This window comes from Bactrocera oleae, chromosome 6 (genome assembly GCF_042242935.1).
Source record: "Bactrocera oleae isolate idBacOlea1 chromosome 6, idBacOlea1, whole genome shotgun sequence".
NCBI lineage: Eukaryota > Metazoa > Arthropoda > Insecta > Diptera > Tephritidae > Bactrocera > Bactrocera oleae.
Window position 1 is genome coordinate 40,181,378 of NC_091540.1, and position 27,938 is coordinate 40,209,315.

The 27,938-nt window shown below is 36.6% G+C and overlaps 1 protein-coding gene across 3 annotated transcripts; it reads right to left on the bottom strand.

The window, feature by feature from the left end:
- Positions 1-159: 159 nt before the first annotated feature.
- Positions 160-27,859, bottom strand: l(3)72Dp (lethal (3) 72Dp). 3 transcript variants are annotated; one of them, XM_036366196.2, is made up of 7 exons: positions 27,479-27,859; positions 27,154-27,239; positions 21,154-21,893; positions 4,286-4,336; positions 3,822-4,158; positions 1,261-1,358; positions 160-740 (listed from the first exon to the last, which is right to left on the bottom strand). In XM_036366196.2, the coding sequence occupies exons 3-7, from the start codon at positions 21,480-21,482 to the stop codon at positions 368-370; spliced, it is 1,188 nt and encodes a 395-aa protein (XP_036222089.2). In that variant the 5' UTR covers positions 21,483-21,893; positions 27,154-27,239; positions 27,479-27,859; the 3' UTR covers positions 160-367. The 3 variants fall into 3 exon arrangements, with proteins under 3 accessions (XP_036222089.2, XP_014089423.2, XP_014089422.2); XM_014233948.3 differs by lacking the exon at positions 27,154-27,239 and having other exon boundaries at positions 27,674-27,859; XM_014233947.3 differs by lacking the exon at positions 27,154-27,239.
- Between the last annotated feature and the right edge of the window lie 79 nt (positions 27,860-27,938).

Genomic DNA, 27,938 nt, shown 5'->3' on the forward strand with positions numbered 1-27,938 from the left:
TTATGATGCTGCCTGAAAGATGGCAAAAGGTCATTGATCAAAATGGCCAATACATTACAGAATAAAGTCATTTAGTTCCATGACCAAATTGTATTTGATTTAAAAAAAAAAATCCGCAATTACTTAGTTGCCAACCCAAATAATTATCAAAGCAGTAAATTTTCGTACATTAATGCCTCTTTACTTTTCATTGACGTGTGATGCTCACACACATACACACTTGAAGCTGCCATTATTTGAAGATTTATGTAGGAACTTTTCGAAGCATTTGATAACATTAATAATGAACATATAAAGCGAGTTAGTAGCATCACGAGTGTCGGCCTTCATGGCCGAATAGCCTTGAAGCGCAATAAATGGTATGACGTCATACACGCCTCCAAGCGCCCAAAATTAATAACGTAATTAGCGCCAGGAAACAATGCAGTTGTATGGCGCCGGTCGTTGCGACTGTGCGATTCGTTGAGACTGTGGCGGCGCTGCGTGCTTCAAATAAATACTGCTGTACAAAAGCGGAGCCTATAGCGCCCGTATATACTGGTTGGTAATTATAGATGAGTTCATCGATTTCCTCGGTGCTATTAGCGAAGTTATTGCGATTCTTGCGTGCCTCATTCACAAAGAAGTCTGCGAAATACTGCGAGGCGATAACCGCTTGTGAGGTGTGAGTAATATTTCGATTCGGAATGAATTCGTAAAGAACTTTTTCAGGATGGAATTGAACGCCATAAAATGGATATCTGTAATAAATTAAATTATAGGAGTGTTGAGGCAAATTATATGAAAATAAATACTTTACAAAGTTGTTCAAATACATATTTCTGGTCTGCTTGTCTTCTTTGAAAAATATAAAAAATAAGGAAGGACTAAGTTCGGGTGTAACCGAACATTTCATACTCTTGCAACTTGAAGGGATCAAAGCCGGGGATATACCTTCAGGTGTTGGCAAAACTTTATATTAAGAATGATAATGAATTTTAGTATCATATTTACTTATTTTGAAGGTCATAGAATCACTTACTTCTATTACTACAATATATTTGAAAAAAATCATACTTAAATCAATGGGAGGCATAGAAATGGAAGGGCTACATTATTTTATATATTACATTAACTTTTGGCATGGTTCAGGTATACTTGAGAATTTATTTTCAAGCAATTGCAATTGATGGAGTAAAGTCAGCCGGCTCATATAATATTATATATAATATATAACTAAAAACTTGTATTCGAACAACCACTATGCGCAACTTCACATACTTGACGTGCTCGACGGTCGATATGAATTCCGCACCATTCCAGTCGTGATTTATGCTTAGCACACTCCAGGAGTTATTTAAGCCATGGTCTGCAAAAGTCTAAAAATAAAGCATATAAAACGTTACGTAATCCTATAAGTTAAGCTAAATTCCAAATATAAATTTTCATAGAGACTTACAATTAAATTACGCTTAATATAAAATGGTGCCTAAAAATATACGAAACAATTAAATTAAGACCCTAAGCTTACAGCCAATAATACTACGTGTTTCCGCGGTATGCTTTGCCTAAATGTAAAGCGTGCACAAATACAAAGTTGCCCAATTTACATCTAAACACGGAGGCCACAGCTAAGCTTTACAATACAATTGAAATTAAGGAGGAGGTTAAGTACTAGAACTTCAGTGAACTCGTATATTCGAGATTTTTTAGTAAAGAAGGTATGAAAGGCCTGCAGGTGAATCGGATTTCGAAATGGACAATGGGCGTGGCACCCATTTTAAGCCAATATATGCTTTAAAAGTACGATCGGATTACGCTATATAGCTATATGGTTAGAAAGATAAGATTTTGAACTAAAAACACTTCTCAGACAGTTTTGTGATTGCTGGACTCTGTATTGTTTACAGTTTTCTACGATAATTGCGAATGTATCAACTGACAGGGGGCTAAACATTGCATAAAAACGCGTATCGTACCATTCAAGTAAGGTTGCATACAAAACACTGCTCGTTATATAGTTATAGGTGCCACACGAGTTAAGCCAAAAAATCTTATGGAGCGAATCTCTAATTTGCGCTAGATCGCACAAAATCGATCCATTTCTGAAGCAGATGGTTAATGGTTTTGAAAAGTAGGACATTTACAACGTCAACTGAAAACGGTCGTCTTGGAATCGCAATGAGCTGGTGCACACGGCAGCCAAGCAAAGATTGACGATCAAGAGGGTTTTTTTATGTGTTTGGTGGGATTGGCATGGAATCATCTACTATGAGTTGCTCCTCTACGGCCGATCTTAATTCGGATCTGTACCGTCAAAAAGTTGACGGTCTGAAAGAAACAATCGCCCAGAAGTTGGGTGCAAAATACTTTGACCAATAGAAGAGGAATTCTCTTCCTCAGAACAACATCAGGCCACACACATCGATAGTGACTCACCAGAAGCTCCGGAAGCTTATTTGGGAGATTTTCATGTATCTCTCTTATAGTTTAGATCCGGTAGTGATTACTGCCTGTTCCTGTCTATGGCGAATGATTTTGCAGGTAAAAAACTCGCCTCAAAAGAACCTAGTGAAAATCGACCGTCCCAGCATTTTGCCAACAAGGACGTGGGTTTCAGTAAGAGTGGCATTGTGAAATTACCTTGAAATGGCATTATTAATATGTATGGATACAAAAAAATTTTATTTGAAAATTTGGTTTTTTTTATTTTAAGTCGAAATACCGTTTCCTCCTTAATATTTAAAATAAAAAAATACAGTGTATTTGGGACATAGGAAGGTAAGTTTACACCAAATTTCGTAAAAGAAAAAAATTGTATACAAGATAAAAATTAAAAAACTTGGTTATTTGAGTTTTTCGCATTAATTTGAGGTTATGTGAAAAATGTCTGTATAAAAAGTTATAGATCTCTTCATTACTTACAACATTGCCATATAATTTGTTTCCATTGGGCTCGTAGTTTTGCCGGAAATCGAGATAAACCGTTTTTAACATTACAAATTCAACCACGCTACTCCCCCCCTTTTCCTAGCCTCAGATCGTCCGTAAAATAGTTTTCCTTTAATGTTTGTTATTTTATCTTTCGTTTCCGATAGGTTTCAACATACTATTTCTTTCTTTTTGTTTTATCAATTTCAAAGGCTTCTGTACAAGTCTGAAGCGGGAAATTTAAAATCCCGCTACATAACAATTTTACAGGTTTGTCGTCAGACAGGCCTTTATAATAGGGGCCGGTATGTACAAATAATTACAAAAAGTGACTGAAGGCTCATTTTTTTACTAAAATCAACAGTAAACGGTAAAAAAAGTAAAATTCGAGGATGTTGTGTTATTCGAAATTGGTACAAAGAAGAATAGTACTAATTTCGATTAACACAGCATCCTCGAATTTTAACTTTTTCGGCTACATTTCTCTCTATTAATTGTTAATTAAGAAAATATTTTTGTTAGAATAAAAATCAATCTGTCTTAAATCCAGTTAGTTAGAATGTCTATAATATACTTTTAATCTACAATTTACCGTTACTATATTCATATTAATTTTACAACTTATTCGAACCAACAGTGCATATACACGAAATTTCAAAAACTAAAATACGATGTACATATGTATGTATGTCACTAGTAATTTCTTCATTGTAATAATTACAATGGATTACTAGTTAAATGCGTAGTTCTGCGTTTATTAAATTATCATTATATTTTATTAGCCACTTGGTTTGATAGATAATGACCAACAACATTAATTATGAGCAGTAAGTTAACAAAAACATACATGAAGACATGAATATATAAATATGTGCATACGTATACTTATTAGTTGCGACCAAAATACGTACCTTCTTCGTAAAGCAGAATATGTGAAAATTCGCCGTGACATTGTATGTGCTGAAGATCTTCACCACTTCATCGCTAGCTGGAGCAAAGAGTCTGCTCTCTCTGTAACCCTTCTCGAACTCCAATGGCAATGCTTGTGCCGATGACGAACAATCGGTGCGCAAATCTGTGCCGTTGGACGTCAAATAGACGAGCAACTCATATCCCAAGCAAGTGCCCCAAATAGGCATGTAGGTGCCGCGTTCGTTCATTTTGATGGCGATGTTGTATAAATGTTGGCCAGCGTCGGCATAGCCGTAAGATTGGTTGAAGAATGTCGCACCACCCGGCATCAATACACTGTTCAGCATAAGTACGAAGTAGAGAGGGTTGTAAATGGAGGCATGTAGACGTACATATATTATATTAACAAACAATAATTCAAATTGAAGAATGATAAATTTTGGCAAAAAATAAAACCACTTACCCATTTATTTTTGACATTATATCCTCGTAATACTCTCTTCCACGACCAATCCTGCAATCATAAAACGCAATTTAAATAAAATATTCAACGAAATAAAATAATACCTATATATCTATAATAAATATTTACAATATTGTACTATGCACGATATATATTTTTCACAAAAAGAAAAAAACATTAACCGAAGAATATTTCACACATACAAAAGATTCCACACAAGATCTTCATTTTGATCGGTCAGGTTTTTGCAGTTATTTGCCGATCTGAACAATTCCTTCGATTTCGTACAAACTTCGTGGCAAGAAAACCCATTTCAGGGTATAACAACCGTGATTCAGTTTAGCGCAGAAATAAAAAAAAAATTGCCATAAACAAGAAAAGACGTAAACTTCGGTTGCACCGAAGCTATAATACCCTTCACAAATACAAAAGATTCTTTACAAGAACGTGATTTTGATCGGCCAGCTTGTATTGCAGCTATATGCAATGGTAATGCGATCTGAACAATTTCTTAGGAGATTGCACCATTGCCTTAGATAATAACCCATACGAAATTTCTTAAAGATATCCATTCAAATTAAAGAAAAGATATCCATTCAAGGAAAAGTGAATACGGTTGTTCCGCAATTCCCACAACAGCCGGTTCTGCGGTACCGGAATTGACCCGGATTTTATCCGGCCAAGGGCTGTTATTTCGGCGATCTAACCCTGTTTGGATCGGTTAGTTTTAGATTAAGCTTGTCGTCATTGGAGCAACGCCTAGCCGAGGAGTTTTACTGCTGCGTTTGCGCTAAAAGGCTCCATCCAAATTCCACCTCGGTTAGGTGCAATACATGCAATGGATGGAGCCATCTTAAGACCTGCTCGGGCCTTAAGACACACAGGGAGTGGACCACAAGTTACGTGGCCCCATGCTGTCAACGCAATAATGCGACATCTGCCTCAACGGCTGTGCAACCTGCACCATGTTCGCGCACTGCGCTGCCACTCCAGTCGAGTGGCCAAGATAGGACCTCCACGGCCCTAAGGAGCTCACACAGACAGCATGACTCCCAGTCTGACCAACCTCCCCCCCAACCTTCATCCAGCTCCAATCCTCGTGCGAGAACCACCCAGCAACTTCTGGTTCCTCGCACAGTCTGTTCCGTGTGTCAGACCACAATACGCCGGAATGTCTCATCAGTCAAGTGCAATTCTTGCACTGGCTGGTGTCACTTTCTGTCGTGTTCTGGTCTGCGCACCACACGAGAGTGGAGTGCGTCGTACGTTGCCCCATGCTGTAGGAGTCTGCCCCCGCAATCACATACAGTGGCGTCGCCAATCATCACCACAGTGCGACAACAGCCTATGCGGATAGTACAGCTGCAACAACCACCACCTACACGCACCCCACTCACCCCTAGGATCACGACTGGACACCCGCGACAAACGCGACTCTTACAATTCAACTGCAACGGACTCCAGAGTAAGATCGAGTAGATAGTTGCATTCATGAGCCGGGAGCGCGTAACGGTAGCTGCGGTCCAAGAAACCAAGTTAAACAGCCGCTCAGATCTTCTGAGTTGTGCAGGTTTCAGCGTTTTACGTAAGGATCGCGAGCGAGATAATGGTGGAGGCCTAGCCTTCATATTGCACAACACCGTGCAGTATCGTCTTATCGATGTTGACATCGACCGTAGGGACACTACCCTAGAATGTCAGGGTATAGCTGTCCGGTCAGGCGATGTCGAGCTCGAAATATTTAATGTATACATCCCCCCAGTTACATGTTGCCCAACAGAATATTACCCGAACATAGATGCGCTACTTCGTGGTGAAAACCGTTTGGTGCTAGGCGACTTTAACGCGCATCACGATCTTTGGCATTCCTACCTGTCAAACGATCGTAGGGGGATGGAGCTGGCGGAACAGATAGACGATTCGACATTCTGCACAATGAATGACGAAGCCCCCACCAGAATTATGGGCACCTGTAATAGCTCGCCAGATATTACCATCGCTAGCGATGGTCTGATAAATAGTATAACCTGGCGACCTATGCTAACTCTCGCATCAGACTATCTGCCCATAATTATCTCGATCGAGAAACCTCCTGACTTTATTTCTGTGGACAGCCGCACTTATGTTAACTTTAACAAAGCTAACTGGGTCGGCTTCACAGAATTTACTGAGAGCACCTTCAACGCACTACCCATTCCTACGGACGTCATTGTTGACGAGCGTCAATTCCGCAAGGTGATCGCTGCTGCTACTGCTCGCTTCATACCGGCTGGAAGAATCGCGGAATTCCGCCCTAATTTCCCAGCCGAAGCAGCTGTATTAGCAAACGAGCGCGATGCCGATCCCTGTGATCCTCGAATAAGGGATCTCAATTTGGAGATTCGGCAAATGGTAAATCATCATAAGCGGACAAAATGGATAGAGCACCTGAAGTTCTGCAACCTCTCCACCGGCGTGAGTAAGCTTTGGACTACTGTCAAGGCCCTGTCAAATCCGAGAAGACATGACGATCGGGTTAAAATTCAATTCGATGGTCATGCCTCCTCGGACCCGAAGAAGTGCGCGAGCTATTTCAGCCGACAATTTACACTGCACCCTTCGACTGACAAGGCCAAACGACGTGTTACCTGACGGCTGCGCAAATTGCCAAAATACTGCGCACCACTTACTTTCACCGATGGGGAGGTTCAGAGTGTCATCAATAAGGCGAAATCGTCTAAATCCATTGGCCCTGACGGAATAAGCACGCTGATGCTAAAACACCTAGGCCCAACGGGAGTAAATTATCTCACCAAGGTCCTCAACCTGTCGATATCCACTCTTCAAATACCCGATGTGTGGAAAGTCGGAAGAGTGGTCCCACTACTGAAACCTGGGAAACCCGCCAACAAAGGGGAGTCTTATCGCCCGATAACTCTCCTTTCCCCAGTAGTGAATACACTAGAGGCCTTGTTACTCCCGTCATTCACTCACCACCTGAGCCTAGCAGATCATCAGCACGACTTCCGTAAAGTGCACAGTACCACCACAGCACTTAGCGTCATAAACGCCCAGATAGTTCATGGCCTGAACCAGAAGCCACCCTGCGAGAGGACGATCCTCGTAGCGTTGGAATTGTCAAAAGCTTTTGACACAGTCAATCACACAACGCTACTTGAGGACCTAGAACAATCAACGCTCCCTCCAGGGCTGAAGCGGTGGACTATGAACTACCTGAGCGGTCGGCATTCATCCATACTGTTTCGAGGTCAAAACTCCAAACTTAGGAAAATTAAACAGGGGGTTCCGCAGTTCGGTGTCCTCTCCCCACTACTGTTTAATTTTTATATTTCGAAACTCCACCAGCGGGAATTTCAGTGACCTCGTACGCTGATGACTGTACGATATTGACGTCGGGAAATGGAATTGATGGCATGTGTTCAAAAGTAAACAGCTATCTCTCCGATCTTTCTCGCTTCTTTTCTGCAAGGAGCCTAACACTCTCTCCCACTAAATCCACAGCGACCATCTTCACAAATTGGACGAAGGAGTACAGACTGGACCTGAATATATTTGAGTCGATGGCACAAAAATTCCGACAGTAAATAATCCTAAAATTTTAGGCGTTACTTTGGACAGTCTGTGCTCTTTCACTCCTCACACGACCGCGATAACTGCCAAAGTACAGAGCCGCAACAAAATTCTCAAGTCGCTTGCCGGCAGCTCTTGGGGAAAAGACAAAGAAACGTTGTTGGCAACATACAAGGCAATCGGCCGGCCGGTCCTAAATTACGCAGCCCCAATATGGTCGCCTGGATGCAGTGACACGCAGAAGAAGAAGCTACAGACCTGTCAGAACACTGCACTCCGAACTATCACGGGATGCCTCTTGATGTCTCCAATCGAACACCTACATAGTGAGGCCCGTATGCTTCCGGTTAAGGAACACAACGAACTCCTCTCCAAGCAGTTTCTACTGGGGTGTTTTCGTAGAACTTCAGACAGGCACTGACCGCCATTCACAGTGGACCAATCAACACCTTCACAGACTCCCTCTCAGTGAATGGCGTAATAGGAGTCAAACCACCACCCATAGCAGACATAGAGCTCGAGTTGCCTCGCGAAACCAGAGTGACCCTCGCGCAACTTCGTTCCGGATACTGTAGCAGGTTAAGCTCCTACTTATCCAGAGTTGACCCCGACATACTAAACACATGTCCTGCGTGCAATGAGTCTCCGCATGACACTAACCACCTCTTTGCATGCCCAACAAACCCCACCCATCTAACACCCTTCTCCCTATGGTCCGACCCCGTCGAAACAGCTCGTTTCCTGGCCCTCCCGTTGGATGACCTCGAAGACAACGAATCTGGAATTTATCACCCAAACGGGGACTAGGTAACCGTTACAACAACAACAACAACAACGGTTGTTCCAATTATCTTGATTTCGATTATGCCCTAATATTTACTCTTGTATGTCTGAAAATAACATAACTAAAAATTTACATATTTTTATTCATGATACCATACATGAATAAGAATAGAATAATTAACGATTTTGTAGGCATAGTTACCATATTTATCGACTACTTTTATTTAGTGAATTGCAACAAACTTGGCAACACTGGTTTTTTTATTAAATCTCCCAGATAGTTTCACTTCGAAAATTTCACACTTTTTAATTCAATTAACCAGCAATCTCGTTTCATTGAACTATTCGTTCAATTACACGAACCTTCCTTAATTAAACAGCCTAATCAATTTAAAAAAGCATATGTATGTGTGCACCTTAAGTATGTATTTAATTTTTAGTAATGATATTTTAATAATATTTTTAACTTTAAGAGGAAAAACTAAAAGCTACAAAAACAAGACAATGCACTTATGTACTTATTTAAAGATATTGTTATAAAAAAAACTTAAAGAAAAAAACAATTCATATTATTTTATATATACAGCACATAAGTTCACATATTAAGAGATCGTTGCTTACATTTTTAAAATGTTAATTGAAAAAGTATGTTATTTTTTTTTTGAATGTTTGTTGTTTTCTGAATAAAGATATATTTTTGCATGTATTTTAAAACTTCGAGAACAGACGAAGGCTTTGGAAGATCATCTTCTTTCTGTTACTCTTCTAGATCAGCACCATCCAAAATATCTTCACCAATAAACACCAGTTATTAAATGCTGATGTCAGAGATTATTTTTTAACTAAAGATTTTTGCAATTAACCGGGGGTTAATTTTTTTTTTTTATATTTATATATAAATAATATTTAAATATTTATACGCAAATATGCGGGTAAACCAATTAAACGGGAAATTTTTCACGTAGTTTGTATGTAATATATTTTTAACCGATCAGGTGTTTGAAGTAAGCGGGAAAATCAATTAACCGGGGGTCAATTATGCTAACGAAACCAGAAATATACTTTTTATACCCTGAACAGGGTTTATTAAGTTTGCCACGATGTTTGTAACACGCAAAAGGAAACGTCGGAGACCCTATAAAATATAATATATTTATTGTAATATATTATTACTTACTTGTATAAATGATCAGCATGACGAACTTAGTCGATTTGGTAGTACCTGAGTTTTCGAGATATCGCATACGTCCTGTTCTCTCCAAGTAGCTGTTCATTTGTCGGAACCGTTGGTATCGGACCACTATAGCATATACTTAGCTGCCATACAAACTAAACGATCAAAATCAAGTTGCTGTATGGAAACTTTATTTATGAAGGGTATTCTAGCTTCGGTACAACCGAAGTTAACGTTTTTTCTTGTTCCATGTTTTAATTTGGCAAATATTTTCATGATGGCATTTATTCTGCAATGAATATGGAAAACAGATGCCAACTGCTCATGTATTACAATAAATCTGTTTTGCGGTTTTGAAAAATGCAAATAAATAATGAGTTCGGAAGTATGAGCATTAGCTTTCATTCGAATTTACATACATATCCATATGTATATTAGAGTAGGGTGGGTAAAAAAAGTAATGTTTTTTTCGCTTGGTACTCTGAAAAAATCCTCTAAAAAGTCTCTCCAAGTATGAGCCCTTAATTGAAACGTGAAGGTCCTCCCACTTACAGTTTTCTTTTTTATACTCTCGCAACCTGTTGCTACAGAGTATAATAGTTTTGTTCACCTAACGGTTAGTTAGATATAGGGTTATATATATATAAATGATCAGGATGAAGAGACGAGTTGAAATCCGGGTGACTGTCTGTCCGTCCGTCCGTGAAAGCTGTAACTTGAGTAAAAATTGAGATATCTTTATGAAACCTGGTAGACATATTTCTTGGTACCGTGAGACGGTTGGTATTGCAGAGGGCGTAATCGGACCACTGCCACGCCCACAAAACGCAATTATTCAAAAACAAATAAATTGCCATAACTAAGCTCCGCAATAAGATACAAGACTGTTATTTGGTACACAGGATCACATTAGGGATGGGCATCTGCAGTTAAGAATTTTTTTTAAAGTGGGCGTGGTCCCGCCTCTAATAGGTTTAATGTGCATATCTCCTAAACCGCTAATGCTATAATAACAAAATTCACTGGAAGCAAATGTTTTTAGCACTTCTATTGACCTTGTGAAAATAGTTGAAAACGGGTGGCTGTGGCTTCCTTACTTATTATTTATTATTATCAGATAGAACAAGTAAGTAAGGGCTAAGTTCGGATGTACCCTAACATTTTATACTCTCGCAAAGTCAAATAGTATACTCGTTTGAGATTTCTTTGTGGATTGACTGATATTTTCGGTAGAAGGTCAACTATAGGTACTGGGGTCCACATATATAGTACTTAGGGGCTTGAACAGTTTTGATCGATTTAGACAATTTTTAGTCACAAGGTGGCATACTTTAATCGTATTATTCACGCAAAGTTTTACTCCGATATAATCATTATTGCTTGGTATGCATAGTGGAAAGTGAAAGAATCAGATGGAATTGAAAATGGTGTTATATGGGAAGTAGGCGTGGTTGTAGTTCGATTTCGCCCATTTTCACATATATAGAAATATGAAGAGAACGTTATGTACCGAATTTTGTTGAAATTGGTTAAGCAGATCTCAAGATATGGGTTTTCACCTAAAAATGGGCTGTGCCACACCCACTGTCTAATTTTGAACGCGGTTCCTATAAAGTCATCTCATACCATTCCAAAGATAAAATTTAATGTCTCTGGCGTGTTTAGTGCTTGATTTATCGCGCTTTTAGTAGTTTTCAACAGTACCGTTATATGGGGAGTGGGCGGAGTTGCCACCCGATTTCAACTATTTTCACACTGTGGGTAGAGGTTCTAAAAAATTTGCTTCCAGTGAATTTTGTTATTATAGCATTAGCGGTTTAGGAGATATGCACATTAAACCTATTAGCGGCGGGACCACGCCCACTTAAAAAAAAAAATTTAACTGCAGATGCCCCTCCTTAATGCGATCCTGTATGCCAAATAAGAGTCTTGTATCTTATTGCGGAGCTTAGTTATGGCAATTTATTTGTTTTTGAATAATGGCGTTGTGTGGGCGTGGCAGTGGTCCGATTACGCCCATTTGCAATACCAACCGTCTCACAGTACCAAGAAACATGTCTAAAGATATCTCAATTTTTACTCAAGTTAGAGCTTGCACGGACGGACAGACAGACAGTCACCCGGATTTCAACTCGTCTCTTCAACCTGATCATTTATATATATTATATATAACCCTATATCTAACTCGATTAGTTTTAGGTTATACAAACAACCGTTGGGTGAACAAAACTATTCTACTCTGTAGCAACAGGTTGCGAGAGTATAAAAATTCAAATCTCGCTTCCAATTACTTGAAATAAGATCTCGTTTTATAGATTTTGTAGGAAATTGAATGCTCTACAAAATGGTATCGTACGTATTTGTCGTAAACCTAACCTCTAAACGGTTATTAGTGGTTGAAGTTTTATTATTTTAAGGTAAATTTGTTTTTTCTTTTGAATTTTATAACTCAATGAAGAAAAATATTTTAAATTCCATTTAGCACGGAATATTTTCATATGTCACAAATTTAGAGGAATCCCCTTTTTATGGATACAAACAAGTTTACTGGTTCGAGCAAATCTAAATTGCACAATTTAGGGAAATGGTCAATGTCTCTTTTTACACGGTTTTTTCTGGAACCAATCTATCGTTTAAAAACCGAATTAGTTATACTGAGCATTCGTACAAGGGCCTTATAAATTCTGTGTTGCTCATAAGACATGCGTTTGACGTATAACTTAAACTGAGTATGTCTTTCGAAAGAGTGGTTTTGTCAAAAAAATCTTCAAAAATTTTTTTGTAGAGTGAAAAATTTTGTACTTGAATATAAATAGGTATACTTGTTTAGGCACGGTTTAAAGTGAAAATAAGAGCTTGTTTACGTTGGATCCGTTTCTAGGAGAAAACCTGAAACTTCAGAGGGCGTTTACAAAAAAAAATCAACTTGGGAAATAACGGAGACCCTAATGTACATACTTACATATACATGTGTATGCAAGCCGCAAGCAATCTGTGTTCAATCGGAGGAATTTAAAATTAATTAGAAACGGTATTTATATGCGTATAAAAACATATACGTGCAAGTGTGAAAATCTACAAAAAATTCTAAAATATGTAATTAGAATTCTTGATTGTGTTTGTTTTTGGTCTAAAAATAAAAAACTAAACTTCCACTATTAGCATATTAAATAGCGTTTTGCTTAATTCGCAACTAATTAGCATAATAAGCGCATGACTTCAGAAAACTATTTACGCATTCGCCCATACATTTGCTAAGTTATAACAATGTAGACAAACGCTAGAAATTTTTAATTTATAAACTTATATTTTATAAACAAAATTTCTTGCACGTATTGGCTATAAAACCATTGAGCAACACAAAGTCTTAACCCTGGCTGTCGCGGCGGGTTCCGCCATATTGTTCATATTATCACAATTGGATCTAAACTAACCTAACCTTGAAAGCTCAAAGCTAATATTCTTCCATCGTCTGCAAGCCGTTTAAATCAACATACGAACCAGGCGGTTGAAAACCTCTGTCCCGCTGATTATCGTTCATTGTCGGTTAGTTTCTTTTCAGCAAGCATCTCTGAATACCTTAATAATAATTTCCCACCTGTCGTGAAATTAAAAAAAAAAACAATATTTTAAATAAACCTGCTATGGGTACCGAAACACAGTGATATTTCTGGTAACTGTGAAGCAGATGAACTAGCCAGATCAGGCACCACATCATAATTAGATTCGGATAAAGCTAAAAGCTCTAGTAGGTTAACATATCACTGTCGTATTGGAAAACATGCCAGCAGACTAAACGTACAATACAACTACTGCTGTAGAAGCTGCCAAGAGGTAAAAAAAGACTGCGGATCATCTTTTATGTGGACGCATGACTTTGTATAGAAAAAAAGGGAACTATTGGCCGAGAGTTTCTTGACGATATCTCGGAAGTTGCACAAATAAAACTACCTAATTATGTACCTTCAAAATTTTAAAACAATTGATACAAACGTTTTTTTATTAAGTGTACTCCTTAAGGTAGCTAGTACTGAAGAATACAGTGGATACGGTAGTAATTCCAATCACACTTCGAGAAATTTTGCTATCTTTTTCATTGACATCTTCTGCGTCAGATGGCTTTTTTCCCAACTCTTCAAGCACTTTTATAATGCTACATAATAATCGCTGTGGATGAGTTTTAATGAGTATTCCATAACATACACTCTGATATATCGACAGAAATTTTGGGTTTAAAACAATTGAAAGTTCTTCATAGTTGTTTTTGGTCACTTTTTGAATGCCATTAGACAAAATCGGTCCTCGAAATACCCCAGCCCCATATGTCACATATAATGATTTTCTTTATTCGAGTGCAATTTACAAAGTATATATGAGTAAAATTGTGTCTATCCCGTTTATATTGTTAATAACTCTAATATAATGATTTTCAGTTCTTGGTTTGATTTTTCGTCTCATATTATATATTTGTATATAACATATTTATATCTGATTTGAGATACTTAGGTTAATTTTAATAAAATATTTCAAGTACGAGGTAGAATGTAGTAATGCGTTTGGGTCTCACAAATGGCTAGAGTAAAAAAAATATTTGGTTATAACGGAAATTTACCCTGATTTATTTCGTTATTTGTTCAAGGTAATATATCCGCTAATGAATTTCAAAAACTCGATTCTCTGAAAATTATACGTTAAGCCGGCAAAGAGTTTCGGAGATATGAGCGTATTTGTAAGAATTATTTAACTTAGTGTGTTCCCAAAACGCCTTTTTCTCGAAACGCAAATTTTAGAGTAGATGAGGTGAGCCCAAACGGCTGGACTGGTCGGCTTGTAAACTTCACACGACCTTCTTAGATATAATAGTTTTGTTCACCGAACGGTTGTTTATATTACCTAAACTAATCCAGATAGATATAGAGTTATGTATATATATATATATATAAATGATCAGGATAAAGAGACGCAGAGTTAAAATCCGGGTGACTGTCTATTCGTCCGTCCCACTGTGCAAGATGTATCTTGAGTAAAAATTTGGATATCGTAATAAACACGTGCTCCTTGATAAAAAAAAGAGACCCCAAAAAATGCCACTAAACAAACCTATAAAGTACCATAACTAAGCAATAGATTAAGATATTATATAAAACTGTAATTTGGCACAGAGCATCGTAATAGCAAGTGATACCTGTGGGCTAAAAATTTGAAAAACTGGATATAGCTCCGCCTTCTTAGAGGTTTAATGAACATATCTATTATAATCAAATTCGCTCAGAACAAATACCTTAAGCATCCTTTCCACACTGTAAAAATTAATGAAATCGGATGATAATCCCGCCCAGTCCGCATATAACGGTTCTGTTAAAAACTGTTAAAAGCCGATGGGCGTCACACCTCCCACTTTTAGGCAATATTCCATATCTGCTGGGACCTTCTCAACGGATTTCAAACAAATGCGGTGGGTAGCATTATTCTGAGCTAAAATATCCAAATCGAACCAAATCCGTTCCAGCCCCTAGATATCGAATATATGGACCCCAATTCCTTTGCGAACTTTTTATCGAAAATGTCGGTCAATCTGTGAAATATAATATATTATAATTAATAATATGCCCGTGTGCCAAAAATGAGTTGAATCGGATCAATAATTCCCTTAGTCCCCATATACTTATTAGAAAAATGTTCGAACTTCCGGCTAACTTTATACCGCAAATATTGGTCAATATGTAAGTTTTCTTAATGAAATTGAGAGAGCGTGTTTTTCTTATAACAATGTATCAATAAGCATAAAATCCGGTGAAAACTTGCCCTAGTAGCCATATAACTAATATTGACTTTATCCCCCATATATTGGTGATGGAATATGAGGTACCTAAATGAAACTCACGAAAGCGGATCAATACTACCTCTAACTCTCATATACCTAATATAAGGTTTTCGAACTTCCGGTTGGCTTTATGCCGTATATATCGGTTAATATGTAAGATATCTTAACAAAATTAACTGATTTACATAAAATTGCATTGAAATATGTTTTTGAATATAAGTGAGCAATGTCAAAGGCTAGTGAAATTAGCCCAGTTCTTTACTGCAACAATATACCCTATATATTGATTTCCGACTTCCCACCTGCCTTTAAACCGTTTAGGTTGGTCAGAATGAGTGATATTTAAATAAATTTAAACGGAGTTCTTTAAAAATATGTGGTTTGGCGCTGAACATGAATGGAATTGGTTTAAACCTTGGTAAAACCTCATATCGTTAATATAATCAATTCTGATCCTTTGATTGGCGTTTTGCTCATCAACTCAATATATTAAAATTATACTTTTCGGTTGAGTTTATGTCAGATATATATTATTTGAAGATGACTATAATATAATTTTCGCTGACGAGAAGTAAAATATAGTTATAAAACTAATTGAATCTATGAGCAATAATAATAATAAATACAGATTTGATTGTAAACCATTCAGTTTCGTCGAACAATGAATGTTGAATTCTTTCCAACATTGTTTTAATTAAAATTTTGCCAACACCTGAAGGTTTTTTCTCAGATTTAATCCTTGCAAGTTGCAAGAGTATGAAATGTTAGGTTACACCCGGACTTAGATCTTCCTTACTTGTTCATAGTAATTTCGATTTATTATGCCACTCTGAAGTGCAATTTTTCCACAAAAAACGGAGCCGTCAATCTGTCCTTCGATAATTATCGAATTTCATTACTTGTAATGTTTTTTTTCGGATTTGAGATAATTTTAAGCAGAAAAATCTTCCTCACCGCTAGACATATTTTTTTGTAGGTCCTCCTGGAGATGGACTGCTGAATCAAGGGAATCCAAAATTTTTCAAAATTAATTGCCGATTATTAAAGCACATTAAATTCTGTAAATGTGAATTTTTTTTGAAGAAAATTACTTCATAATAATTTATAGTGTTTTTCTAACTTGCATGTGGATATAACCCCTTAATATAAAGTTTTGCTAAAACCTAAAGATATTGCTCCTGCCTTGAGCCTCGGCAGAGTATAAATTAGACAAAAATTGTTTTAAAAAAATGTGTAAGCTTTTATAAAAATAACAACATTAGGTCAATGACATAGTCATTGTTAGTAATTAGCATTTATTCAACTCAATTCACATATGCAAGTAAGTATGTATGTACTGGTATATATGGTTGTGTTCAAAAGGATTCCCCGAACATATTTGGTTTTTGTTTTCATTTTATTGCCAAATATGGTAATTATTAAGTCTTATGTGTTTTTAGACACATGTCTTATGTGTTACATACATGCTTAATATAAAGGGGTATACAATTATACCTCAACAATATTAAACAGTACTGCTGCTTCCGGCAGTGTTGGAAAAAACGTTTCTTCAAAGAAAGTAAGCTGAGAACTCGAGTTCAAAATGTCTCAACTGAAACTTATTACGCCTCACAGCTGCTTTGATTATCTGAGGTTAAAAGAACAACCTAATAGCTAAACTAAAACTAATATTTCGGTTGTTCTTGAAACCAGCTGATGTTATTAAAAATCAAATGTTTTATTCAAAGGAGGGAAGAACAATACCCGGTCCACGGCTTACTAGTGAATGTTATTTTAGAACAACTAAATCGGTAGAACACAGTTAACTGTTCACTTGGAACACCCTTTAAATGTATTTACATATATAAATAGAACCATACAAGTATGTGTGTTTATTTCTAGTTATTCAGCAGATGGAAATACATTTTGCGGTACTTTTCTTATTAAAAACAGTAATATTAAAGCAGGAACTAAATTATTATTGTAATTCATAAAAAACACATGTAAACTGTAATTAATAGACATAATATGGTTGAATTGAATTATATCACTTCTATATTTGTAGTTCTACAATATTGATGGATTAACTTCTAAAACCGAAAAAAATAACAATAATAACAATAAAACTTTAATGGACGGCTGTGTTTACAACTGTATCATTCTTTAATAATTCTATATACTATCGCAACATGTTGCTAGAGAGTATTATAGTTTTGTTCACCTAACAGTAATTGGTAACACCTTAAACTAATCGAAATAGATATAGATATATAGATAGTTACAAATATATCTCAATACGATCAGGATGAGGAAGCGAGTTGATACAGTTATATTAAACACTAATAAACGTATTATAATTATCTAAGAAAGCCCGTCTGAATCAGTAATTTAACCGTATAGATAGTAGACAGGTATTAAAATTGGGCAATGGGCGTGGCACCTCCAACTTTTAGGTCTTATTTCAACAACTACTCGACAAATTTGAAGCAAATTTTGCAAAAAAACATATCAGTTCCCTGGCACTCTCACCTTACAGTGGAATGAAATGCATTTTTTCTAAGAATAATTTGATCTGATTTTACGAACGAAACGTTTAAAGTTGTATATCAGCCGATACAAGTTATATTTTAATAAAATTAAGAGGACTTGTATTCTTGACCACCTCCATCCTGTATACTTAATTTTAAGATTTGCGCCTTTTTTATATTCTTTTGCCAAATTAGTTTGGGTTATTATGTGAGATATTTTAATGTAGAGTTACATGTTGTTTAAGCAACCGAAAATCTTAATGAGAAATATTTTTCAATTTTCTAATCCCAACAACAAAAATTTAGTTAAAAAAAAAAGAATATTCCAAGTTTATAATTAAACAACTAAGGAAGGGCTAAGTTCGGATGTAACCGAACATTTTATACTCTCGCAAAGTCAAATGGTATACTCGTTTGAGATTGCTTTGTGGATTGACTGATATTTTCGGTAGAAGGTCAACTATAGGCACTGGGGTCCACATATTTAGTACTTAGGGCTTGAACAGTTTTGGTTCGATTTAGACAATTTTTAGTCACAAGGTGGCATACTTTAAACGTATTATTCACCCAAAGTTTTATCCCGATATAATCATTGTTGCTTGATATGCATAGTGGAAAGTGAAATAATCAGATGAAATTGAAAATGTGTTATATGGGAAATAGGCGTGGTTGTAGTCCGATTTCGCCCATTTTCGTACTATAACATAGAAATATTAAAAGAACGTTATGCACCGAATTTGGTTGAAATCGGTTTAGCGGATCCCACGATATGGGGTTTCACCTAAAAGTGGGCGGTGCCACGCCCACTGACTAATTTTGAACGCGGTTCCTATAAAGTCATCTCATACCATCCCAGAGATAAAATTTAATGTCTCTGGCGTGTTTAGTGCTTAGTTTATCGCGCTTTTAGAATTTTTTAACAGTACAGTTATATGGGGAGTGGGCGGGCTTGTCAACTCAATTTCACCCTTTTCACACTGTCAATAGAGGTTCTAAAAACATTTGCTTGCAGTGAATTTTGTTATTATAGCATTAGCGGTTTAGGAGATATGCACATTAAACATATTAGGGAGGGACCACGCCCACTTTAAAAAAAAAAATTTAACTGCAGATGCCCCTCCCTAATGGGATCCTGTGTACCAAATAACAGTCTTGTATCTTATTGTGGAGCTTAGTTATGACAATTTATTTGTTTTTGAAAAATGGCGTTTTGTGGGCGTGGCAGTGGTCCGATTACGCCCATCTGCAATACCAACCGTCTCACGGTACCAAGAAACATGTCTACCAACGGATTTCAACTCGTCTCTTCATCGTGATCATTTATATATAATATATATAACCCTATATTTATCTAGTTTTAGGTGATACAAACAACCGTTAGGTGAGCAAAACTATTATACTCTGTAGCAACAGGTTGCGAGAGTATAAAAATTAAAGTATTTGTTTTTGAATTTTAAATTTTTTCACGTTTGCGTACTTCGTATTCTACCATTTAAATGGTAAACTAACAAAATTTTTAAAAGGAAAGTTTATTTTTAATGTAGTAACTACTTGTATGTTGAAGTTTTTGTCTTATTTACATTAAATTACTTAATTATTACTAATTATTGTTTTTCAGTTAGAAATAGGTAAACCTTTCCAACAGCTTAGAATGCCCGAAATGTGAAATGTGGTACCTAAAAAAACTCCTATATACTGGATTATAAGACCCTTACAGATCGACAAAGCGCTTTGAGCCTATCACAAAATTGTTGAGACAGCTTATATCAATTGCGGCTATGTCTGCTGGTTCGACGAAAGTGAGATTACCAAGGTGTTTTAGCGTCAATCTAGCAAAGGCAAAGGAGAAAGTACTTTTACAACTTGCGTCCGACAAGGTTTTAAGCCTTACCGCCTATCGGACAGTCTTCAGTAAGAACTCCTACGATTGCGGCAAGATGACTTTGCTCAGGGCAAGTAGTTCAGTAGATATCTTGTATTCTACTCTATGCCAGAGAACCTGCTGAGAATCCGCGAGGTCCATTGGTCCAGTGCTATAACGCAAGATGCCAATTGTGATCCAACTCGGCACCATTCCGATGTAAGCGGTGCAAGGGTGCCCCATCTGGCTATCCCATCGGCTTTGCAGTTGCCAGCGATTCCAGCGAGCTGTGACCAGGCACGAGTCTGATGATGAAGTGGCTTTTTGCTATTTCTAGTAAGGACAGGCAGCTTTGACTAGCTTTGAGCGTACAGTTAGCGAGCTCGTCGCTAGTATTGCCGCTCTGCTGTCGGAGTGAATGCTCACCTCCCTGAAAGAGGTTGCACTTCGTAGCAGTATGTCGATGACCACCTTCTTCAGCCACTTCTGTCTGAATTGGTATGTAAGGTGTATACATAGGTAAACTCAATATATCACTCACTCAAAAAAACCGATTAGACAAATAAAATCGCGATAATATCGAAACAATTTAATTGAAGCTAAACTATATGAGTATGTACTTGGGACCTCCATAGAGTAGTAGTTAGAGGGACACACTACCCCTACGAAGGGCCTGGGTTCGATTCCGTTTTCCAACCTATACTAGTACTCAGAAAATATTCTCATAAAATTCATAAACTATTCAAAAATGACGAAAACGTGTAGGAGGACCCTCAATTTCCAGAAAAACATAAAGGCCCACTCAACATATAGAATGCCGAGGTAAAAATCATTATTTCTGTTTAACTACAGTCTTTTAAAAGGTATTCACATACATACATACATATATACTTTATACTAAGTATACAATTACATACAAGTACTTACATTCACACTTAAGTACACAAGAATGCACTCGCTCATTTAATGCACTGTCATCAAAAGAGTAACGTCAACAGAGGAATTAAAATAACTACATACACGCGCACATATGATTATCAATAGCACCGTTACACTATGGTAAGTCACTCAACTATCATTTGAACATTATCAGCCGCCAATAAATATGTTTTCTAAAAATGTATAAATTTTTAACGCTTATATACTCACCAAATTGGCACCACACGTCCGCCGGCGCCCTCAACAAATTTCACATACGAAGCGGCAATGTAGCTGCTGTACTCTTTATCGGGATAATTGCGGCGCACGAAATTTGAAATTTCCTGCGTTAGGATGCCGATAATTGGACGCGTATTCTCCGCATTGACATTCACCGTTACGTCATCGTTGATATCGAAGTACCTGCTGGCAAGCTGACGACCGCCGACGCGTGCGACAGATCCATTAATCGCGGATAAAATCGAAAGGGCAGTCAAAACTGTTGTCGCTGTGACGCTGGTCGACGAATTGGTGTCGCTAAAGATCACACTTAAGCGCATTGTTGGGCGAAGCAGGTAATTGCGCGGGCGTCAAGCGTTAAATGATGAATGTATCGCAGCTATGCGTGTGTGTATGTATGTACGCACGTGAAATTTTTAGTTTTTAATCACGTTTCTGCACTTGCGAAAATAACTTCTGTGGGAGCGCACCTTCAGCGCTCGACTGTGACAGCGAGTAGCAGACTTTTGAATATTTACAGGTAAGCAGCTTGAAGTAGCGCGCGCTATATACTGCATACCTATCTACATATGTATGTGCGTGTGTAGTTTGGTGTGGTGGTGCAGCGGCGGAGCGGTTGAGCTAAGCACTTGAATTCATATGTTACACACTTCCAGCGCACTGTGCCATACATGCCAATCAAGTTTTAATTTTTAATTGGGCGCCATGTTTTGATTAACGAATTGTGCGCGCTGTGTAATGCATATATGTGTGTGTAGGCAAACGGAGAAGAGCAAAAAATATTAAACTGATATAAACAATCAAAATCAAATGAGGGAAATAATATCGATGGTGTTGAATGATGTGTTTGTGTAGTAGGCGAATATTTACATTTGTGTGTGTTTGTAAGTTGCACATAGCAAGGAAGGTGGGAAATATAAAACATAAATTACAGTTAAAATAAACACATTACTAGTTGTTTATTTGGTATCAGAAAATTTCACGCCACTTAACGTTATCTTAGATATACCTTACATACATAGTTAACAAATTAGAAAAGAAATTATGGGCATGTATTATTGTCGGAAAATTAATTTCAAGAAAAATAATGCTTGCAATTCCTTCAAAAGTTTTATTATTAAAATATATTATTTAATTTTTAGTGCAGTTTTAACTTTCATTTAAACTCAAAAATTAAGTTTTAATTTTAGCTTGTAAAAGTATAGGTAACAACACTGAACCAAAAAATTCGGTGAATTTACAATATATCACAAAAGTATTCGTAAAATATATAAACTTAAATTAATTTTACTCTTAATTAATATCTTGTAGCATATTCATTCATTTTATAACTTCTTTTAATCTTATTTTGTTTGCCCCGTAGACATTTCTCCCCACTCTTTGAGAATTGCTTCTTGGATGCCGTTTTTAGATGTTATTTTGTGTTCTTTCAAATTTATCTTTCATAAACGGCTTTATTCGTGGGGTTCGACCATTATAGCCAGCAGCTCTAAGCGTCCTGCGTAGAACTTCATCACTGACAAGTATTCCAGCATACTGAGCGAGGCACAATATCGACTTTATCACGACTTTGAAGTTTTTACGGCCTTCCTGATCTCTCTGCAAAATGTTGTGGATGGTTGGTAGATTTTCATATATTCTGCAACCTTTTTCCTTTCTTTCGAAGATTATATATTATTTTACTTTCTTCGAATGTGCTTTCTTTAAATTTTCTTCCGATATTTTACACAATTAAGCGGATTGTTCACAAACAAAAACAAAATGGCCGGATGCTAGTAAATTTTTATTTAGACTAAACGTAAATTGCTACTGGCAGCTTAGAACGCCAGCAACCATAACGGGACCCATGCAGAGCCTGCTAGATACTAAATTTGCGATTAATTTTGCGATGTTGGTTCGGTCAAGTTTATACTTAAAGGAGTTTAAATTCATATTGTTGTTCAAATAAGTTTGTTTTTTATTTTAAGCCCAGTTACAACTTTATTTTGAGTAATAACAATGGTTTCAAACTATAATTATACAAGACAAAAAGCTTTTGGAGCTCTTTTAACCACCAAACTATTATTTTCGAAGACTTTTATGAGGCACTGTACATATGTACATACATATAATATAATATATACTTTTTTTATAATTAGGATAATAGTCCACTCATAATGCACATGTAGTATTTATTTGACAATATTTAAATACTAAACCTGACAACAAAAAGTTGATATATTCAATAAAAATAAACTTAGCGCAGCCAACTGCAGTGTAGGTACCAAAGAACCTGTTATTAAATTATGCTTAGTTCACCGTTTCAGCAAACGGGGAAGTACGCGTCGCTGAAACGTTTTTTTGCTAATTTTTATTTTAATAGCAAGAACTAAATGTAATTTGGAAAGGAAATTGTATCATTTGAACACTGTGAAGCTGTATTAATTTGAATCTACACACGTGATCAACTTACACCTTTGCTGAATACTTAGCTGAGTTCATCTTTTAGCTTATCTCCTCTTCCAAGCGGAGGACAGCAATTAAAGAAAGCCTTCTTGTACTGACAGGGAGTGCGATCACAACAAGAAATATGTTAATGTATATACATACATATAGACAGTCAGGCGGCTTTGAGATTGCTAATGTCCCCTAGGATTTCGTCTAAGACAGTGAAAGAATGCCTTGGTATCTTAGCGGATCTGACATCCTATTTCACGATAAACCTGTAATGGGTCCTAAAACATAGGAATGAGCTTGCCAGGCACCATCCTACATATAGATTCCGGTAAAGAGGGCATATACTCGTATATGCCTCTGGCTACTTGTAGATTTTGAATCGACAAACATGTTATAAACTTAGCTGAGTCTCAGTCTCAGTGGAATCAATTCCTCACTTGCTCAACAAGAAAGCAAACGTGGCATGAATGGAATATGAGCCGCGCATGCCGACTGTTAAAACCCAAACGGAATGGTATAAGAACTCTAGTAGGAGTACTAACAGGCCACTGTCTAATATGCAGACATGCCAGTAGACTTGGAACGCCATATAATGACTATTGTAGAAGCTGTCAGAAGGTAGAAGAAAAGGAGACCATTACACATATTCTATGCGATTCTAAGGCTTTCTATAGAAAAAGTATCGCAGCCATCGGCCGAGAGTTTCTTGACGACGTCTCGGAGGTTGCACGGATAAAACGTGTCTTACTGATGAAGTAGAAATCAAATTTATTCATTATATTTTCGATAAACCCAATACCACTAACCCCACTTGCTGCCATACCCCCTCAATTGAACTCCACTCCCACCATGCTTTACGGTTGAAGTAAGATTTCGCGCTTCAAAGGCCGTACCAGTTTTTCGTCACACCATCTGTCTTCCTTTTATTCCAAATACACAATATTTGGTCTCATCCAACTATAAAACCGATTGCCAGAAAGATATAGGCTTGGTTATATGTTCGTTTGCGAATGCTGTGCGCTTCATACGATTTTTTTAAGGAAATGGATGGCTTTTTGAGTGCCACTCGCCTATGATAACCAGCCCTTTTTAATATTTTTTTGCTGTGTCGCTGCATATTGATTTTTTAAATTGTAGTTTTACATCTTCTGCTATTTGGGAAACGGTTAAACGCGTAGTAACCTTTACAGGAGATACAACTTTGCCTGTTTCCCGATTAGTCAATATTCCAAGACGTCCAGATTGAGGCTTTGAAGTAATAATTTCCTTTTTTTTTGAAAGTCGGGATGACGTATCGCACTGACGACTCCCGCTCTGTTAACAACTCGTCCAATTTCACGAAAGCTTTTACTGTCATCCCTTAATTTTAAAATTATTTTCCGCTCATCAACACTTATTTCTTTGCCTTTTGCACTCATTGCGATTAACGCTGAATAATTTGAAACATTTACTCACAAGATTGCAGATTTTTCCTTCGATTATCTAAATCTGTATTATTAACAACAACGCACAAAAAATTATCAGGTCTTAAATATATATATATATATATTTCCCCATATTTCCTGATGAGCAGCTATAACCTAAATTTTTTATTAAAGCAGTGGCCACCATTTAAATTGATTGTACTCCCACTACACTTCTCTTGCTTCCATTGCACCACACAACAGAACGCAGCCACCTCCATGCTGACAGTCCTATTTAATTTTTTATCTTTTTTAAAAATCGACGATTAATTAATTTGGGACTCATCTGTAAAGATTACAGAAGCCCAAAATTCGTTATCACAGCGGATGTAGAAGCACCAGTCTTTGGCTGTTCATTAAAATAGCAGTGCGTATCTTGATAAACAAAAAAAATTTTGTTAAGACGTTTAATTGATAAAAAAGTAAGTGGTTTTGTGTTAGTGACTATTACTAACATTAGAAAACACTAAAATAAATTTATATTTTTTAACATAGGGGGCAGGGGCAAACATTGTACTCCTGAAAAAAGAAATATTATAATGCAACTAAGAAACCTGGGAAAAACATATAAAGACATCCAAGAAATATGTGGATGTTCTGTTAAAATGATTCATAATGCTTTAAACTTTAAAGAAATGCCCGAAAATCGTGGTATCCAACGTGAAACCACACCTCATGAGGACCGATCTATTGTGCGATATAGCAGGGCGCAGCCTTTTGCATCGTCCAGCAAGATAAAAAATGACTTAAGCTTGAATGTTAGTGGCGTTACTATTCGGCGACGTCTTTAAGAACAAAATCTCAAAGCGTACCATCCACGAAAAGTTCCACTGTTAGCCACCAGACATGTCAAAGCACGTTTCGAAACGTCGTTCACCAAAAATCACCTTAATTGGCCCATTACAAAGTGGCGAAATATTTTATGGAGTGACGAAAGTGAAATTGTGTTATTTGGTGGAAAGGGCTAAAGACAATATGTCAGACGTTCACCTAACACAGAGTATGATCCTAAGTACACTTTGAAGACCGTTAAACACGGCGGATTGAGTATTATGGTATGGGCATGTTTTTCTTACAGTGGAGTGGGCCCTATATTCATGATTGATGGGATCATGGATCGATCTGTATATGTTAACATATTAGAAAATTTTATTTTTCCTTATGCCAATTGGGAAATGCCACTAAAATGGACGTTTCAACAAGATAACGACCCCAAACATGCAAGCAAACTGGTCAAAGGCTGGATGGCTTCAAAGCGGATCGATCTTATGTCATGGTCCGCGCAGTCTCCGGATTTAAATCCAATTGAAAACATATGAGATGTTAAACGATATGTTGCAAATGCAAATCCAACATCTCGATCACAGCTTTAGGAGGTTGTTCAAAAATCATGGGAGCGGATCCCTGTCAAGCGCTGCCAGGACTTGATGGATTCTATGCCTCGCAGATGCCAGGCCGTAATAAAAAATAATGGGTACACGACTAAGTACTAACCCAAGCAAACAAATTGAAATAGTTTTTTGGAGTTCAACAATGTTTTTTTCAACTAATTCCACTGTTTTCATTACTCACTGCTATTTTTATGAATAGCTGTAAACAGCACTTTTTTGTTTAAATTAATAATGTAAAAGAAATTAACAACATTTTGAATAATAAATTGATTTGTTTTTGTTTAAAATAATCACAAAGTTAAAACAAAATTAAATTTGTGAACATTCATTTACTTTTTGATATATAAAATTAAGTTTAAAGTTGCAGCTCATGAGCACTGCTATTTTTATGAACACAGCTGTAAGTACTCTTTGGAATATAAAAAACGTTTCGCAATATTTCTCTTCGATAAGCGTATCTGGTTTCGTTTTACGCTTTTAATTAGTTGAAACCAAGAAATTTCCAACTCCACCAGTCTTTTTGAATTAAGCAATAATGTACTGAATAATAGTATGTGTTTGTTTTTTAAAATATTGACTATTTCGCAAGTAATTTTTTTCTTTTACTAATATTTGACAACCCGAGCCTGTATATCTTTAGATGTTTGTTTTTTCCCCATTTTTTCTTTTAATCTACAGACGCACAAAATAAATTCACTTACCAAATAATTCATTTTGACCATACTCAAATAATACCAGATAAAAATAACGGCGCCTACTTGATAACTGCATTTAAAATGTGGCCAGCCTAAGTGTACAAGTTATATTTTTCTTGGCGTGAGATATTTTAATTTTTTTGCAATAGTTACCATCAAAATCAATTTATTGTTAAAATGTTTATGAATATTCTAATAATACAATGCTATTGTTACTCATGTCGGCAGTTTAAAAGCTGAAGTAGTTTAAGAGGAAAGTCCCTTCAAAGTCAAAGCATATGTATACAAGTTATGTTTGGTTCACTATTTGTTACCTAATATTTATACATACATTCACTTGATGGCAACTCTAGTGCGATTATTATAACCTTGTTATTAAATTTTTAAGACAAAGTACAATACACTTGCTTGAGATCATGAAAAATCTTTCTTATACTTGTACTTTAATTTTTTTTTTATACACATCGCGCATAGAATGCTCCGAAATCAAATACTAAATATTTATACACATAGACACTTATTTTACCCGAGTACGACACACTTTTAAGCGATACTAAATCCGTCTCGTCCAATGTCTCTATTGTGCTGCTAAACTCATTTAAACAGCTGATAGCTGCCGTATAACTGTTTTTTTTTCTCTTTACGTTCTCTCTCTTTACAGTTTGTATGTTTACCTTGTGCACATGTACATATTTACTTATAGCTGCCGACAACACAATAACTGAAAAATATAATATTAAAAGCAGATTTGTTGATAACAATAAACGACAGAGTATTAAATCAACAGAACT